This window comes from Coenobita brevimanus, chromosome 40 (assembly GCF_032717465.1).
Source record: "Coenobita brevimanus isolate Jiangsu-jjx chromosome 40, ASM3271746v2, whole genome shotgun sequence".
NCBI lineage: Eukaryota > Metazoa > Arthropoda > Malacostraca > Decapoda > Coenobitidae > Coenobita > Coenobita brevimanus.
The window spans coordinates 54,356,085-54,374,201 of NC_136993.1; the positions used below are offsets into that span (position 1 = coordinate 54,356,085).

The following is an 18,117-nucleotide window of genomic DNA, read 5'->3' on the forward strand; positions in this document are numbered from 1 at the left end:
CTGCAGCTGGAAAGTGTCCTTTTCCTGAAGTCCACCATCCTCCTTTGGGGTTTACAGGGAAGAGACAGACGGATATTTGTTTCACCGGGCAGCTCTAGCACCCGATAATAGTTCTGCCACCACGCAAAAACGTCCCTTTCCAGAATCTATCTTTCAATTAGCCCTTGATAAGGAATAGTTACAGCTATTCTAAAGCATTTTCTCTAAGCTGACAAAGAACGCTAAAAACTTTCTACACAAGTAACCAGCATGTGTAGTTAGACTGGATGGCTGACTCTTAACTAGTACCTAAGAACATTTATTCATTTATTAACTAAGGCTCATCAATTTTCTTGCAGTTTCGACCTGGTATTCAGGTTGCCGGAATGGTCCATTTCTCTCAGATGACACAAACTGTAGTATCGTCTATCATAAGATAACGTCTTGCATACTATGTTCTTGCTACTGCCAAACGGTATATTTTCACAGTTTTGAATTGCCCCATTATACTAAATAATCAGAAGAATATTTATAGCCTCGTCTTTCCCAGATAAAAGTACTGCATACACTGGATGGCATTCGTGTTCACCCATTGTCTAGCGATATATATTCCTTACTAAGCCTTGATATTATGATCCTGCATGCAGATTAATCTTATACCTATTTCAGTGTGGCTATGAGGACACTACATGTGGTACCTGTGCAACCTTGATGGAGCAAGTGTGATGATCACTCAGGAGCCAAAACTCTTAATATTTCGCTGCAACTCGCTGTGGAAAGGACTGGTGAGGCGTTATCTACTAAAAGGTGGCGCCTCATCCCTACGCAATGTAACCTATGTACTGTGGTGTCCGCTTGTAGGATGGCCCCACAAAAGTTAGTTGCTTACCTGTGGCCAACGGGTCTGCTCGGCCAGACATACAGGGACTAAGCAAGAACATTAGCAACAACAGCCTTCAGTATGGTGACATCTTTTTATATGCTATTCTTGCATATAATCAACTCAGAATATATTTCTTTTATTATGTTTATTATAACTTCATTAACCCTTTTACTACAGGATATCATTATTATGTTGGAGAGAATCGTTTGGTGGTATAAAGAGTAAGATTAAAATAAGTCATCCATTTCAAGGAGGTAATATCAACGGGGTTTATATCACTATCATATTACGGTATTCAAAACTGTGTGTTACCGAACATGTGCTACTAAATAATACTAGAGTTTGCCCTATTTACAATATTTAGAGTACTGATACTATCCAACTAATTTTCTGTGACTGGGGAAATCCAAAGAACTGAATGCATAAAAAACACCTTATTAACATTGTCGATGATGTGCGTTACATTATATTTCATCTCTTGCTTTGATCATCCGACTTTATCCACCTTAACTGAGCCTGTTCCAACAAAATAAGGGTCAGATATAGCCTTTCAAAAAACCATTCAATGTGAGATGTTTTTTCCAGAATAAATGAATAATCTAGACTTTTGAAGAATAAACTAAATTGAACCGTCATCGCAATCAAAAGCTTAGGTCAGATATGAATTTGGGCTCTGCATATTTCCAAAACTACGGCTGAACTACCTACTATTATTTCTTCCTTTTTTTTTTCTTTCTTTTTAAGGAGAGAGGTATTAGAATAGTAAAGAGGTGAGACAACGGGAGGAACAGGTGAGGAAATAGGAAAAATATGAGTAGTAAGAAAAAGCCTTCAGACGAACCACCTCGCTGAACTGATGGCTATCAACGCACTAGTGTGTGTGTGTATGTGTGTGTGGGTGTGGGTGTGGGTGTAATATATATATATATATATATATATATATATATATATATATATATATATTGTGGTAGGTGGGGGCGCACACCATCCAATCACTCGATGTAGTGCTGCTGTCGGATGTCTGCTGTTTCCTCTTCTCCATCCTTCTTTCCTTTCATCCTCTTCTGTCTTCCTTTCCTTCATTCTTTCCTTGTCCTTCTGCCTACGGGTAACTTTACACTCCCTTTTCTGTCTTTCCTTCATTCTTTCCTCTTCCTTCTGCCTGTGGGTGACTCTACACTGAGTGACAAGCCAAATGGTTTCCTGTACACCAGGAAACCATTTACTATGCTGGGTGGTAACCATATAACCAAATTTTGGCGCCTGGTGGGTTAGTGGGTAATTATTGTGCCCCAATTGGATTGAGCCGGTGAAGGTTTATTTCCATGGGGTGGTTGGGGTTGATTGCTCATGTAATGCCACTCAGGGATGAATGAGGCTGGTCACTCCCATGTTAAATGTCGGGACCAACTGCTTAGCCCCGGGTTCCTACGCTTCTCATGGGGCAATGTAGGATTGGAATATATATATATATATATATATATATATATATATATGGAAACTGTTTCACAAGAATAAAAAAGTAGTTGACGTTGACTTAGTTTCGCGTTTTTTATATACCATACCGATGAATCGAACGTGATTTTCACATCCACGCTAGAACCGAAAAGCACGAGTGACGTCATCAGATGCCAACCAAGACTTATCAGGGGCTCTGTTTTTCCAAATCAAGCTGCTGTTGCCTGTGAAATAAAAATATATAACAGCTGAATCATGCATCGCTGGCATTGTAACCTAAAACGGTGATCTGGCGAGAAAAAGTGCTTAAGTACGGACTCACTTAAAAGCCGCTCTGTACGAGTGTATAAAACTGTTGATATGTGTGCATGTATGTATGTATGCTTCACCTTTCAAGTTACACTCAACTTAACCTCTGGACCCAGTTCTTCAATACGGACCAGTGACTTAGTGAATGACACGCTGTAGTACACAAACTGCATTTGACCATTCCTCCGGATGCGGCTAAAATGAAGCTAGTGCATATGTGTAATGCTCTTATTACTGTATTTAAACCTCTTATGGTCGCTTGGTCTTTCATATTTATTCACGATAATGACAGACAGTTTTGTTTCCCTTAGAGTGAGTCACAGGAGCCTAAGAATATAAAGTCCACTAACATTATCTCTCTTTCTGTTGAGACAACTCTAGTTATCTAGTTTTCTTAATGACAAACGATGAAAATTCGGCGGAGATGGAGTTCTTTGAAGCCTGATGGTGTTAACATCGTAAAATAATTCATAAGTATCATAGAAAACATTCCTCTGTGCAGATAATGTTTGTGGCAGTGAAATAAAATGTTAACAATAATTTTCATAAAGTTTTACTTACGCAAAATTCATCCCCTGGGCTAAGAATTTTACGATCTTGTCTGTGGCCCCAATATATTCAAGTCTTCGACCTGCAGGAGCATTGGGGTCATCTACCCAAAAGATTTTGTGGTATGGTAGAATCTCGATGGCTATAATCAGTGTTGGTGCTGAGATAAATCTGTGGGGAGAATGTGTTAATAAACCGTAACTATATGACAACAGTAACTTAAAAATTATATATTTGTGATATACGAGGTGCTACCCAAAAAGTTCCCGAAATTTGAAAGCATACTGTACAATGTGTGGATGCTAGGTGGCGGTGCACACACCCTTTGTTTGTTGGTGGGTCAAGTGGCGTTGTGTAGGGTGGATGCATTCGCCGCATGTGTGTGTTTTTATTTTTCATCGTTTTGTTTCGGTTTGTCTGCGAACTTTGTGATATAAAAAATAGAAGCTGTAAAGGAGCAGCATGTATGCATCAAGTTTTGTGTGAAACGCGGGAAGAGCACAGAAGAAACTCATAAAATGTTAAAACAAGTTTTTTGGCAACAGTGCTTAGGGGGTCACACAAACCTGTGACTGGTTTAAGCATTTTAAAAATGGACAGACGTCAACGGCTGATGATGCACGTTCTGGTCGCTCCTCCACCAGTTCAACTCCTGACAATGAGGCCAGAATTCGTGCAACCATCTTCGAGGATCGCAGGACAATCCACGATGTTTTTGACATTGCTAACCTATTGTCTGGAACTTGCCATCGCATTTTGTCCGGCGACATGAGGCGAAACTGTCCAGACAAGTGGCGCACAATCAAATGGGTGCTTTACTATGGCATTGTGCCGGCGTACACAACCCTTGTTTTTCAGCAGTTTTTGGCTTAAAAAAAAAAAAAAAATCATCCCGATTGTCCTCCACCCCCCCGTGTTCACCAGATTTAGCCCCGTGATTTTTTTTCTCTGTTTATGAAAATGGACATCCAACTGAAAGACCTAAGATTTGACACCAATGAGGAGATCCAGGAGAAAATCTCGGAAGTTCCTGGACAAACTGATGCTGAAGAACTTGAAGAACGCGTTCCGATCGTGGGAGGAGCACTGGGATCGATGTCTGCACGCCCAGGGAGACTACTTTGAAGAGGACTGTGGTGATTAGGACTTGACGAAAGTTTTCGTCCATCCTTATTCAAATTTTGGGAAATTTGGGTAGCACCTAGTACTTCAGTCTCATCCTCATCATCCCGACCACCTTTTCCGGTCAAGGACTGGGTGAGGTAGGCCAGAGAGGACAAATAAACTTGTAGAAGGGAAACTAGTCGATAGCCTGCCCATTTAAATAGGTCACCCTCTCAGTCACTATTCAATCCCCCCGAATGCTGATCCCACCAGATGTTCCATCCTTTTACTAGCTAGCTGTGTGTACAGTACCATCCACTGTAAATATAAAGAAGCAAAAATGCTTCAATTCTGCTTGACTGGTGAATATATCGGACATCCAACACTATATTCCTTCATCAGGAGTGTAGGGGCCCAAGGCTAAGTTGCTTAGTCCAAATATTAAAAGAGAATGTCGCCAGCCGCCTGAACCTAATTTTTTTTTTTTTTTTTTTTTTTTGGTTAATGCAAGGAAGAAGGAACCAAAAGCCAGGAGCCCGCAAACTGTTCCTTCAAATAAAAGAAGAAAAATACAGCAGAGAGCCAAATTCAAGATCCATTCGTTTCGAGATGCCCGGACACACTGCGTTTGAAAGACTGGAGACCACAAAAAGCAGGAAGTACAGACAGAGGGAGACAGTTCCAGAGTTGACTTATGCATAAATGAAGGACTGGGTGTGACTGTTAATTTTTGCATTAGAGAAGTGGACAAAAAAGGTATGACAGTTTGTTGATAGACTGGTGCTACATGCCTGTCAAAGTGGTGGAGGGACCCAAGCAGATAGTTCAGAGGAGCAGTGACCATTAAAGTAGCGACACTGAGTGAAGAGACAGAGGTTGAAGGGAGCCAGTAAGAGGAGGAGAGTTAATGAGACGAAAAGCCTTTGACTCAACCCTATTGAGAAGAATTGTATGTGGGAAGCCTTACCCACACATGAGAATTGTACTCTACAATGGGGCGAATACAACCTGTGTATATAGTCAACAACTGTGCAGGGGTAAAGTAGGTATGGAGTAGGGTTAGCACACCTAATCTTTTGGAGGCAGATTATACAAGATATGCAATATGACTTTTCTAAGATAAGTCCCGAGTGAATGAAACCCGAAGTGGGTACTCCTGTGTAAGATTTTGATGGGTTGTTATGTGTAAGAACTGAGTTTTTGACACAGTAAAAATAACAAGCTTACTTTTACCCCAGTCAGAGATACGAGCCAAGTCAGATATTAGGTGTGCCATAGCTTCATCCCTTTTGTTGAAGTAACTGCTGAGATGGACGTTGCAGGACCCGAATGGAAAGGTGAAGGGTGGAATCATCAGCGTATGAGTTGTTAGGCTTAGATGTACAACTCTGAAGGCCATTAATGAATAAAAGGGTGAGAGTTGGTGATATGACAGAGTCCTGAGGAACACCAGCATTTATAGATTTAGGAGAAAAACGGTAGCCGTCTACAATAGCAGGTTTGGAACAACTAGAAAGAAAGATAGAGATGAAGGTACAGATAAGATAGAAACTATAAGAGAGCAGTTTGGAAATAAAAAAAATATGCCAGACGATCGAAAACCTTTGAGATGTCAGTTGCAATGGCAAAGCTTTCGTTAAAGTCCTGAAATGAGGGTGACCAGGAGTCTGAAAGGTAGGTGAGAAGATCACCAGTGGAGCTTCCCTGACGGATCCCATACTGACGTTGTGATAGGAAAGAAGCTTTAAAATTTTTCTGTTAAGATTTGACTCGAAAACTTTTGAGACACAGGTTGTTAAAGCAACTGGACGATAGTTGGAGTGTTAGGAATGGTCACCCTTCTTTGGGACAGGCCGAATGAGAGCAAACTTCCACCAAGAAGGAAAGGTACAAGTTGATAAAGATGAGAGAGTTTACCTAAGCAGGGTGTAATCACAGAAGCACAGCTTTTGAGAACAACAGGAGGGACCCCATCAGGCCTATATGCCTTGTTAGTATTGAGGCAAGTAATGACAGAAAATACATCAGTTGGAGAAATTTTAATGTCATCCATGAAGAAGTAAGAAGGGGGAAGCGATGGAGGAACCGAACCAGAGTCATCTAAGGTGGAATTGATCTGAGAGAAGAGATCTGCTTTATCAGTAGAAGAAATAGCTACAGAGCCATCAGAGCGGAAAAGAGGAGGGAAGGATGATCAGGTAAAGTTGTTAGAAATGTTTTTGACAAGGTGTCGGAAAGAGTGGGAAGAACGTGAGTTGGAGAGTTCAGAGCACTTAGTATGGATAAAATTATTTTTAGCAGAACAAAGAACAGACTTAGCATGATTCCGGGAAGAAATACAAAAAAAGATGAGATTCAGGGGTGAGTTGGCTCCGGTACATTTTGTAGGCTTTCTCCTAGTTGCGGACAGCAGTAGAACAAGCTTGATTAAACCAAGGTTTCTTTGTATTAGTCAGAGGATACAAGAAGGGAATGTATGCTTCCATGTCCGAAAGAATAACCTTCGTAATGCTCATGGCACACTCAGATGGCCCTTGGCCAAGTAAGTAATAATCATTCCAGGGAAAATCAAAGAAGTACTGCCTGAGGGCCTCCCATTCATCAGCTCCAAAGTGCCACAACCGTCTCTTCTTTGGAGGGTTCACAGGCCGTACTAGAATGATAGAACAGTTTAAGGTAATAAGGTTGTGGTAGGAGGACCCAACGGAGAGGAAAGAGTAACTGTGTAAGCAGAAGGATTAGTTGTACGGAAGAGGTCAAGTATGTTGGAGCTCTCTCCAAGGCAGTCAGGGATACGGGTAGGATGCTGTACAACCTGCACTAAGTCATTAAGGATTGAAAAGATGTAGGCTTGTTCACCAGGAGGATCAATGAAAGGAGAAGAGAGCCAAAGGTGGTGGTGATCATTGAAATCTAGAATGGAGATTTCAGAGGAAGAAGAAATGGATAGAATGTGTTCCATCATAGAAGTAAGATAGTCGAAGAATTTTTCATAGTCACTAGACATAGGGAATAAGGAAATGCACAGATATATTGAGTCAGTGAATGAGAGGAAAGCCAAACCCAGAGAGTCGAGAATTCAAAAGACTCAAGTTCAGGAACACGAGAGGAAGGTAAATCGTTGCCTACATATACTCAACATGCACCTTTGGCTTTGAAATGAGTATAGAGAAAGTAGGAGAATAAAGAAAAGGGTTTGCTATTAGCTGCCTCAGACAGCTGAGTCTCAGGAAAAGAAGGTTAGATGTATAAGAGGAGAGGTGGTGCTCAACAGAAAGAAAGTTAGAGGAAAGGTCACGAATGCTGCAGAAATGAAGTGAGTCAGATAGTGGTTCCAGGCATCTCTCTGGGTCATCGCCGTGAGAAGGGCGGATGGGGTGGTGGAATTTAGGTCCCCCCCCCCCGCCAGGGGACTCAGAGGCATAATAATATAATCAACAATTTCTAACCGGCCCTTGCACATAAATCCTTGTGGCCTATATCCAGTCAGGGCGTCTCAGCTCACGAAATCACCTGGCTTCGATTTGATTTTGTGTTTAGCACACACCTTAGTAAATGATTTTCTTGTCTACAGGAAACCATCTGGCTTGTCTCTCTGTGTAGAGACACCACGTTTATGTAAGTGGAAGCTAAATATGCTGCTTTTTCGAATAGGATTTAATGCAAGTAAAAGAACCGGTCTATAACTAAGAAAGTATCTTACATAGTAAACTTGTCCTGGAAGAGCAGGAAATGTGAGGCAAGTGTGATGCTTCTTTGGACTGGACCACATGACCACCTGCAGGAGACAAGTTTTATTACATGGCCAAGTGGGCATGTATGAACAATAACAGTGATGGAGCCAAGATACAGTGTGATTCATTCCGCTGGGCCGTGTGTTGTTAGTTCTTAATATTGTTCTATTGTTTCTAGATCCTAGCTAATCCCATCTAACAGTGGAAAAGAGAGTCAGGATTACGATGATCATGATAATGGTGAAATATGTGTATTATAAGTATCACACATATTGCATTTGTCTGGAAAGAGCGGGAGAAGCAAGGTTTTCTTGAGGCCTCGTTTATTTCGAGCTAAAATATATACCCAAATTATAATGCAGAATAAGGTCCAGCTAAGCCTTTCTACCAAAGTATTTTGTCTGCATCTTGGTCACCAGAGAAATTTCATGTACTTTAGCGTGCATTCTGGCAGTGAGGCGGTTAATGAGGGCTCTAATATGTAGTTGCTCCTGTTCAAAAAATTTCGCTTCAATAAACTTTAAAATCACCTCGAGCGAGGGAGATGAAAACTAAATGTACGAATAGCAGACAGTTTTTCATACATAGAGTACTTATCCGGGAAGAGAGGCAGATGTGAGGTAAGCTTAAGGCCTTTCCTTTTGCTCCACATGGCTACCTGCAGTGGTCGGGTGTCTGGCTGGGAGTATGGCAGGTGCACATACACGGCTACCCTGGAAACAGTGTTGTGAGTAAGATATATGGAAGAGCAATCTTAGGAAACATACATCAGGGGTTTGAACTCTGTAAGGCTGCTAAAATTTAACAGTCAGGAGCTTGGTGATATTCGTACATGGCTAACCTGAAGTGCTGGATGTGGTATATTAAAAAGTAGTGGTAAAATATTGGAAAGCAGAGCTGTATGAGGAATAAAGTGCATGGTGTTGTGTTAATGACCTTAATTTCAAATGTAGGTTTGAATACGAAGATTGCAACAGAACTGCATAAATGTTTGCTAGTTCCTACACAAGTATATGAGGTGCAACCATCGAACAGCATAAAAATTAGAAATCAAGGGTAACAACAGAAACTAGTAATTCATGGCGGAAGGAAGTCAACTGAAGAGTGTATGGTGGGATGGTATACCAACACTGAGAAGATAAATATGTTCAGTTTTGTGAAAAAGATATATAATTATATAGCTGAGCCTGAGCGTAGGAGATGGCGAGGAAGGCCATGATGAAGGTGTATTCATATGGTAAATGAATATGTGAATAAGCCACGTATGGGTTATGAGGAAAACATGGGAGCATTAGACACTTGTAGTGATACAATCGGATGACGTATTATTCAGATTATTCTTGCTCCCTTCAGATTATTGTATTAACCCAATATCGCACAGCATAACTCCCTTCAGATTACTGTATTAACCCAATATCGCACAGCATAAACAAAAGTGGGAACCAGGCACTTTCAGAAGTCAATAAATGGAAGAACTCCAGGGGACGAACCTACGAGCTTTGCGACTATGAGCCGATTAGGCGGAGGGCGGTACGGCAGGTTCCATTCTAGCAAAATCCCTCACACAGGAATCTTGCACGAAGATGGGTTAATTTGGGGAGATGCTTCTCGAAGTATATCCCAAGATTTAAAATCTCACTTCAACAGATCCAAATTAAACAGGGTGATATGTAGGCAGCAAGAATAAACAATAACATGATATCATCGTAATGAAAGGATATTTAAAAGTGTGAATATAATCATCAGTCAAACACTACTCAATACAATAATCTGTAGTTCTAAAATTCGTGTTTACTCTTACCAAGCATAACTGAGATTAAAGCAAATTCCTATATACCCTAAACCATTACCGTAATTATACATGGATGATGATTGCATTTCAAGACTTTAGTCTGCCTTATCATTTGACAGTTTTACTCTGCATGTAGGAACGTATTCAGGATTCAAGCCCTATAGGTAATGTTAAATTTTCTTAGCCCTCTCATGCATGGTCGGGAAAATTCTTGTTTTATTCCAAGTCATGCTAGACATGCATATATAACCGTGAGTTAGTCATAAGAGAGTGAGAAAGACAGTACTGTTACTGTTAACTCAAACATGGTCATGACAAATTCGTTATTCTATTTCAGCTTGTGCAGGTGATTTTAAGTGAGAATAAATTATGTGTCCATGAATGTTAACACCTTCTTTAACGATAAATTTGATTGTCCTCTGAAGGCAAACATTTTGAACCTGGTTTTCCTCCCAAAACCTTTCCTCCAATTGTCATTCATTTCAACAGGGGCACAATAAGCGAAATAAAATAATCTTGAAGTAACAAGAATGATGGCGTCAACCAAATGAGTGGATTGATTTTAGGAAAATAAATATTTGCGAGTCAACACGGAGGATTAATGTGACTATTCTCGTAATAATGCTGCAGAAAGTATTAATCTTTCCGCTGCGATTGTGCTTTAACTACTTCGTTCCAATGATGTTTGTTTTTAGTTTAGTCTTGCCACCTCCAGGCAGTTTTTGCCTGGACGTGAAACCCATGAGAGTGAAGGGGCTAATGAAGACTGTATTAAGACTGTATCATTCAGTAAAAAAAAAAAAAAATGGGACTGTTTTCATTGCCAGGACATAGTAGAAACAATATATAAATGAGGTTTCCTGTCCGAATAAGTAAATGTGGTTTACATTTCCCACCTCTATATGACTTTTTTTTTTTTAACTGTTCGTACTGCAGGAGTTACTGAGGGCTTCTCTTGCTTCTTTAGTTAATAAAATACTGTATCTTTACGCCACACAGTTCCCAAAATATCGGAAGACAAAAATGTAAACAGGGCTCAAAAGATTATGTGGAACTTATACAGGATACCTCGAGATAAGGGTGTTGAAGTTTGGATTATTCTCGAGGCAATTTTGAGTGGGTCATGAGGGAGATCATGACTGCATATATGATAATCAATATTCGTGACTTTGTAATGGTTGAGAATTAGACTCACGTTGTACAGGACTGTTGATTCTAAATTTGCGAAGAATAATGTCAAAAATTAAGAATAAAATTCCGAAGAAACCCATTATATACATTTGTCACTATACATTACATCAAATATATAAAACTCTGTCATTAATAACACCAATGTTTAGGCGAGTCGATTTCACCAAAAGCCCGACAAATTTATACAGCTATTAGTGCGCCATTTGAGCCTACAAGTGTTAGTAAGTGTTAATACTTCTACCATGAGCTATCTCATGATATATGAAACTACGATACTCTATTCCAAGTACCTCCAGCCATTTGTCATTAGCGGAGAGCGATTCATACTACTCTTTAAATATTATCACTTGTAACATTAACCTTCTCATTACTGGGATGATTATAGCTTGCTACTGTAGCTAATGCCAGGGGATATTTTTCAGCTGGTAGTGAGTCATAGAAGCGAGAAGGTTAATTGCCTGGTGTCATGTATTTCCCTTTGCACAACAAGCAGCATGGAGTCAGTTGTGGAGAGGAGCTTCTGAAGGCCTTGGAGCTGGGTGAGTGAGAGTCGGGTGAGGACAAGGAGCCTCATGGACCACACCATTAGGCGCTCTTGATCTGATGTTTTGGCGAAGGCGGTGAGGAAGGCTGGGTCATCACTCACCACCACCACCGTCAAGCACTGAGACACACGCCGCAGCTGTGAAGATGACCAATGTATAAATTAGAACACCTTGCCTCTACTTTGCTATGACATTTTCAAACCTGTGTGGGTGACAGCAGCGATGGCTTACTGCTTTGCCTGGTGTGTGTGTGTGTGTGTGTGTGTGTGTGTGTGTGTGTGTGTGTGTGTGTGTGTGTGTGTGTGTGTGTGTGTGTGTGTGTGTGTTACCAGTATAATTCAAACCCTTTTGATACGATTATAATCCAAGATGGTGAAAAGGCGGAGCGTCAGTCAAGTGGTTGACCTCTTGTTTTTCAGAATGATGAGAAAAAGGCCTGACTTTTATGGCAAGGTCAACTTATAGCTTTTACCCTTCGAACCTTTATGCGATTTACACCAAGGCCTGTGGGTAGGTTTTGAGGTAAGGCAGGGATGGAGGATTTGATTTTGAGTATAATGTTGGAAGACGAAGATATATGCAGACAACTGGACGGTTTGGTCACTTTAGGGGAAATTGAACCTTGGGTCTGACTGGTCTCGGGCAAGATACAGAAAAGTCGTTCGTGTATGCGCACTGTGCTTCAATTTCCTCTAACGATTCAATCAGAATATTATGTATTATATTACACTTATTTATACACACTCTGTACTTAAAATTTATAATTGTTTTATATATTTGATTACTAACTACCATTTTATCCGCAAGGTAGTGTATTAGTAACTCCCTACTTGTGTGATATTGCTACAGTACGTTATCTAACACTAAAAGGCCGTGGGCAGTGCTATCATGTGTAGGTCTCTTGACAGATCTCCCTGTGTCACGATATCGAGCCGTTTCCCTCCTCAAAGCCCTATCCTGAAGGTATACAAGCAAGATCTCATCCTGCGTCTACCTTGGTCTTCATTTTGTCATTCTTCCCTCCAGATTAACTGTGAACTTTCTCAGCCAGTCATCCTCGTTCCTCTCAGCATGTCCAAATCATCTTAACATACCCCATCGCGTCACTTCTCTAGTATCATTTTTTGCAAACTCTCTCGTAACTCAACATTCTCAGCCCTGTCATTCATTGTTCCTCTTCTCGTCCTCTTTTAACATTCTCACTTCACTTCATTCTAGTTGTCTTTTAATTTCTTTCAGTGGTCAGTCTCAATGAAATACAACATAAAACATCTCACACACGTTTTGAAGAGATTACCCTTTGCCCGAAAGGAGAGTGTCTTTATAATAAGAAGAGGCAATATTTCCCAATACTTCTTTCATCCGCTTTCCATCCTAGCAGCTGTACTACTCTCAACTCCTGCTAATCCACTCGTCGTATCTCCTAAGTAATAGAAATTCTCCATATGCAGCGTGAGTGACTGAGATACTACTGTACATTTACCTCTAAAGAAAAAGTGGAACCGATGCCTAATTTTATATTTATTTTTACTTCCAAATCAAGCAATGCAATAATTTTTTTTATATCCAATGTATAAAATGCAGATTCAGCTTGTGTTCTTACCCGGTCTTTATCCATGGGTTATAACTAGTTCTGTACAGTGCAAAAAATATTCCACATTTGAACTCTTTCAGAATTCATGGACCTACCACACATCGTGTTTTCTTCTTTATAAACGTTTCCCCTCTCATTCCCATCACATTTCATTATAAATAACTTTCTGCCTCTCAGGAAACTAATAAATACACTTCAGCTGTTGGCCGTGTTTACATATTATGTCTGCACGTAACGCATACTGTATTTTTAGCAGTACTAGGAAGAGTAGTGATTTGGGTCTGATTCATCCCTTTCTGGATATGCTTTTGTATACCTGTCCTTCTTAAAGAAGCATTTCATCTATTATTTATTATATTCTTTCATGATTAAATGATGCTTTCAGGAGCAGTAAATGTGAAAACAGAAAACTATTCTGGAAAGAGGTGTGGAAAAAATGAACGTGGGATAAATTGGATTGTGTATGCATTCCGAATCAGAAATTGTTAACTGTTTATAATTTTTCATGGAAACTGCAATCTTTTTGAAGACAGTAGATTGATAACCAAAAATGTGTGGAATAAAATAGCAAGGAGGATTGACATGAATGTTAATGTTTTCTTCTATCTATCAACCCCAGCTCAATTTGAATGCTTATTCTCAATGGTATTGTGAGAGTGACATACCTGGTAGGCCTGGCTGACAACCCTGGAGAGGTGTGCCTGAGTTGCGTTACCGTTGTGGCCGTCCCCAGACACCTCGAACACACCTAATCCCCATCTCGCCCAATCCTGCACCTTGATTAAGTACAATTTTAGTTGGTATAGTAAATTCATATTTATCTTCGCAAAGTTTGGTAGACCAGAAGCAGTGAAATTCATGCCATATATTTATCACGCATGTTAAATTTACATCACGGCCTGAAAACACAACCACACCAACACCCACACGCACACACACACACACACACACACTATATATATATATATATATATATATATATATATATATATATATATATATATATATATATATATATATATATATATCACATCATCAGTCATTGCAAGTCCACCGCTGAACAAAGACCTCCCACCACCTTTTCCACGAATTCCTGGACTGAGTCACGTTTTGCCAGCAAACTTCTCTAACTTTTCTGTCTCATGTCTCCACCTCCTGTCTGGCCTTTTTCTCCTACACTTACACTCTCTTGGATCCTAGTCAGCCTCTTCCTTCGTCGATTATCTCTTATTCTTGCTACAGGACCTGCCCACCTCCATTTCTGTTCTTTTATAACTTCTACAGCGTCTTTGGTTTGACTTAAGTCTGCTGTCTCACCTAAGTGGATCACCTCCTGTCCCTTAAAGATATTCTCTCTTTTCATTGCTCTTTGTGAACGGATTAATTGACTTTCCATCGAGTTTGTCAGTTTCCAGGTCTCACAAGCATACGTCATAGCTGGGATTATACATTCGTTCTATACTTTTTAGTTTCATATATACTGGTAAGCTACTTTTCATGAATTTTCTATGTTTATCGTAATTTGTCCATTCAGTTTTAATGCGTCTTTTTTTTTTTTCGCTATTACGGTGTCTCACTGGTTTTAGTATTTGCTTCAAGTAATAGTAGTCCTTCACCTCTTCAAGAATTTCTTCGTTCTTTCTGATGAAGCTCTTTGTTGTACTTGAATTAAAGATTACTTTAAATTTTACTACAGTTCGTCCTTAGCCCTACTTTCAGACTTTCTCTGTTTAGGTCATTTAACATTTCTTGCGGTGCCTTTGGTCTTTGACAGATTAGGACAAAGCCATCTGCAATCTTAAAATGGTTTAAGCTTTCTCCATCTATGTTTACATTGTTCTCCCCGTCTAGTTTACTGAAAATACTTTCTAGGCTGGCTGTAAATAAATTTAGTGAAATACTATCTCCCTGATTCACGGCCTTCTCAATCTTATTTTTTCCCTAGCCTTTACGTAATTTAACTGTAGTATTTCCCTCTCTATCGATATTTCCGAGCTGTTTTATAATGTTTTCATGTACTCCATGTTCCCGCAATGAATTTAAAATTGCTTTGTGCTCCACTGAGTCGAAAGTTTATTTGTTATCAACAAAACCTAAACACATTGGTTTATTATATTATGTAGTTCTCTCAGTTAGCTGGTTCTCTGTGTGTAGATGGTCAGAAGTCGAATACCCGCCTCGGAATCCTACCTACTCTCGAGGTGATTTTTTTTGTTTCCAAATTTGTTATTTTGTACGTACGGACTTTAGTGAGGAATTTGTAAATAACTGATATTAACCCAGTACACTTCTTCATTAGTGTCAAGAAAACTAGATCGATCTATTAAATTTGCAGTCCTTTTCATATTTTCACTAGCTTCTCTTTTGATCCTTCTGACTCTCAGGTGAGAGATGTGAATGCAGTGCAGACAGAGGAGGACGTAACTGTACAGAACTTAGTGTAGGTCTGATTAGAACTGCTCTGCAGTTGACCTCTCTACCTGACATTTCTTCATAGGAAACATTCTGAATGCTGTTGGACTCAGGATTACTCATGTATATGTCTATAGGGATGACCTCCTCAGTGTCTTGGCGGGATGCTGAGTCTTCACTTAGAAATGGCAGATAGTCGCCGAATCCGCATCCCAAACCCCCCAAATGGATTCTTACCCCAGTACGTTTCTAATATATTTTCCAGGTTTGACTAGAGGAAAATCCCTGTCAACTGCATCGTAATACCCTACCTCGGCTGAATTTACAGGTTTTAAGAAGCAAGAACAGCTGCAGTTTCACGATTCAAATGTTGATTCCAAGGAATCCAAATCTCTCTCACCAATTTTTGGCCACCTAGCAGACCATCTCCACGTCAGGCTGTCGTCATAACGAATGAAAGCATTACATTAAAATAGTAAAATTCTCGTTTAATTACAATTTTAACTTTTCACTGTTTGGGAAGAGGAAGTGAACATTCCACCTCATCTATCTATCTATCTATTGCCAAACGCCTCAATCCCGTATGGGGTGGTCACAAACAAATCTCCTTCATATCGCCCTGTCCCCTGCCATTTCACTGCCCTTCCCCTAGCTTACACCCACTTCACTCATATACCACTACACTTCATCCCTCCACCTCATCCTCGGCCTACCCCTCCCACTTCTCCCCCTCCACCTCACTCGCATACACTCACTTCGTTAGTCTCTCGCTCTCCATCTTCTCCACAAGGCCAAACCACGTCAAAGTATTTCTCCTAACACTTCCTATCACATCCACATTCACACCACAACGCTCTTTGGCTTCCTCATTTGTCAGTTTGTCTCTCCATGTAACTCCGCTCTTGACTTGTCCTTCCAACATGGTCCAAGCTTCACTTCCATATGTTGGAGTTGGTATTATAATACTGTCATGCAGCGACTATTTCACTTCCATACTCACTTCCCTATTTCTTATCGCTGCTTTCAAAGACCCAGCACACTTTCTTCCTTATGGCGCCCTTTCAAGCACGTCATCCTCAAATCTTCCATCCTTACCCATCACACTACCCAAATACTTAAATGAACTCCCATTTTCCATTTCCTCATCATCCAACGTCTATGTACTGTACATTAAGTGACTTCATTTGTCTAGAAGACCATAACATTACTCTTCCCTACGTTCACCTTTAGATTCCGTTTCTTACACACTCTCCCAAACTCATTCACTACCGGTAAGCCTTGCAGTTCCCCTTTGTCTTCATTTAACAATACAGTATAGGCTGCAAACAACAGTAAAGGAAGTTTCCAAATCCTGCCCTCTCTCATTAGGGCCGCTCCTACATCCACCGCCATACCTAGTACTTCATATAACCCCATCCATATACAGATTGATCAGCGATGGAGACATGACATCCCCGTTTCAATCCAACATTCAGAGAGAAAAATTCACTCAGTTCACTATCCACACGCACTGCAGCCTTTGCACCATCATACGTACTCTTCACGGCATTCAACAACTTCCCATTTGCTCCATTTGTTCCTGACATTTTCACATTCCTTGCCTATCCATTGTCATATGCTTTCTCCAAATCCGTGAAGGCCACATATACAACTGTTTTACGTTCTAGAAACTTTTCTACTAAAGACCTAAGGATGAATATCTGATCTACACAACCTCTTCCCTTCCTAAAACGTCTCTGTTCTTCTGCAACTAATTCCTCTGCTATTTCCCTAACTCTGTCACTAAATATCTTACTATATAGCCTTCAAATTTCGCTAAGACAAATGCCGCCATGATTACAGCATACTTCTTTTTCCTCTTTTCCTTTGTAGAGGGGAATAATTATACCTAACTTCCAAACCTCTGGGACTCCCTACCTCCTCCCAGGCCAATCTGCAGATCTTCCATATCCATTCTACTACTATCTCTACTCCCATGCTTCAACATTTCACCACACATTCCATTAATTCCTGGGGCTCTCCTCATTTTGACTTTCTTCATTGCTTCCACTACCTCCATCTTATTGATCATCTCCCTTCTCACCCCACTTCTTCTCGCAACCATTACCCAGCCACATTTACTCGCAGTACTTACATTCTTCATGTTTAACAGTTCCTTAAAGTGTTCTCTCCATCTGCTCTCTTTTTCTCCCTTCTCCACTATCAATTTACCTTTTTATTTTTCACTCCCCTACCAACTTCTTTATCACCCTTTATAACTCGCTTTACCTTCTTGCAGAACACTTTCTTACATTCCCTCCACTTTACACTCAAATTCCTTCCAAATTCCTCATCCACTCTCCTCTGATTTTCCCTTACTAAACTTTTCACCTCTCTCTTTCTCTCTACATATAACTCTCTCTCTGCCTCTCAGCTTCCTCCATGCCTCTGGTTCCCATACACTCACTATATGCTTTCTTCTTTTGCAACACATCTTTTCTCACCTTTTCATACCACCATGCTGTTCCTTGCACCCCCTTAGGACTTCTTTTCATCCCACACATCACCTCACATGCTGCGCAGATTTC

General features: G+C 40.3%; 1 protein-coding gene across 1 annotated transcript in view; it reads right to left on the minus strand.

The window, feature by feature from the left end:
* LOC145397107 (putative glutamate receptor) overlaps window positions 1–18,117 on the minus strand; it is a 132,022-nt gene that overhangs the window by 64,003 nt on the left and 49,902 nt on the right. Inside the window, exons 2-6 of the mRNA XM_080270309.1 lie at window positions 13,804–13,908; window positions 11,458–11,681; window positions 8,601–8,729; window positions 7,986–8,060; window positions 3,191–3,349 (exon numbers count right to left, since the gene is read on the minus strand). Coding sequence (XP_080126435.1) covers window positions 3,191–3,349; window positions 7,986–8,060; window positions 8,601–8,729; window positions 11,458–11,681; window positions 13,804–13,908 — 692 coding nt within the window. The remainder of the gene's footprint in view (window positions 1–3,190; window positions 3,350–7,985; window positions 8,061–8,600; window positions 8,730–11,457; window positions 11,682–13,803; window positions 13,909–18,117) is intronic.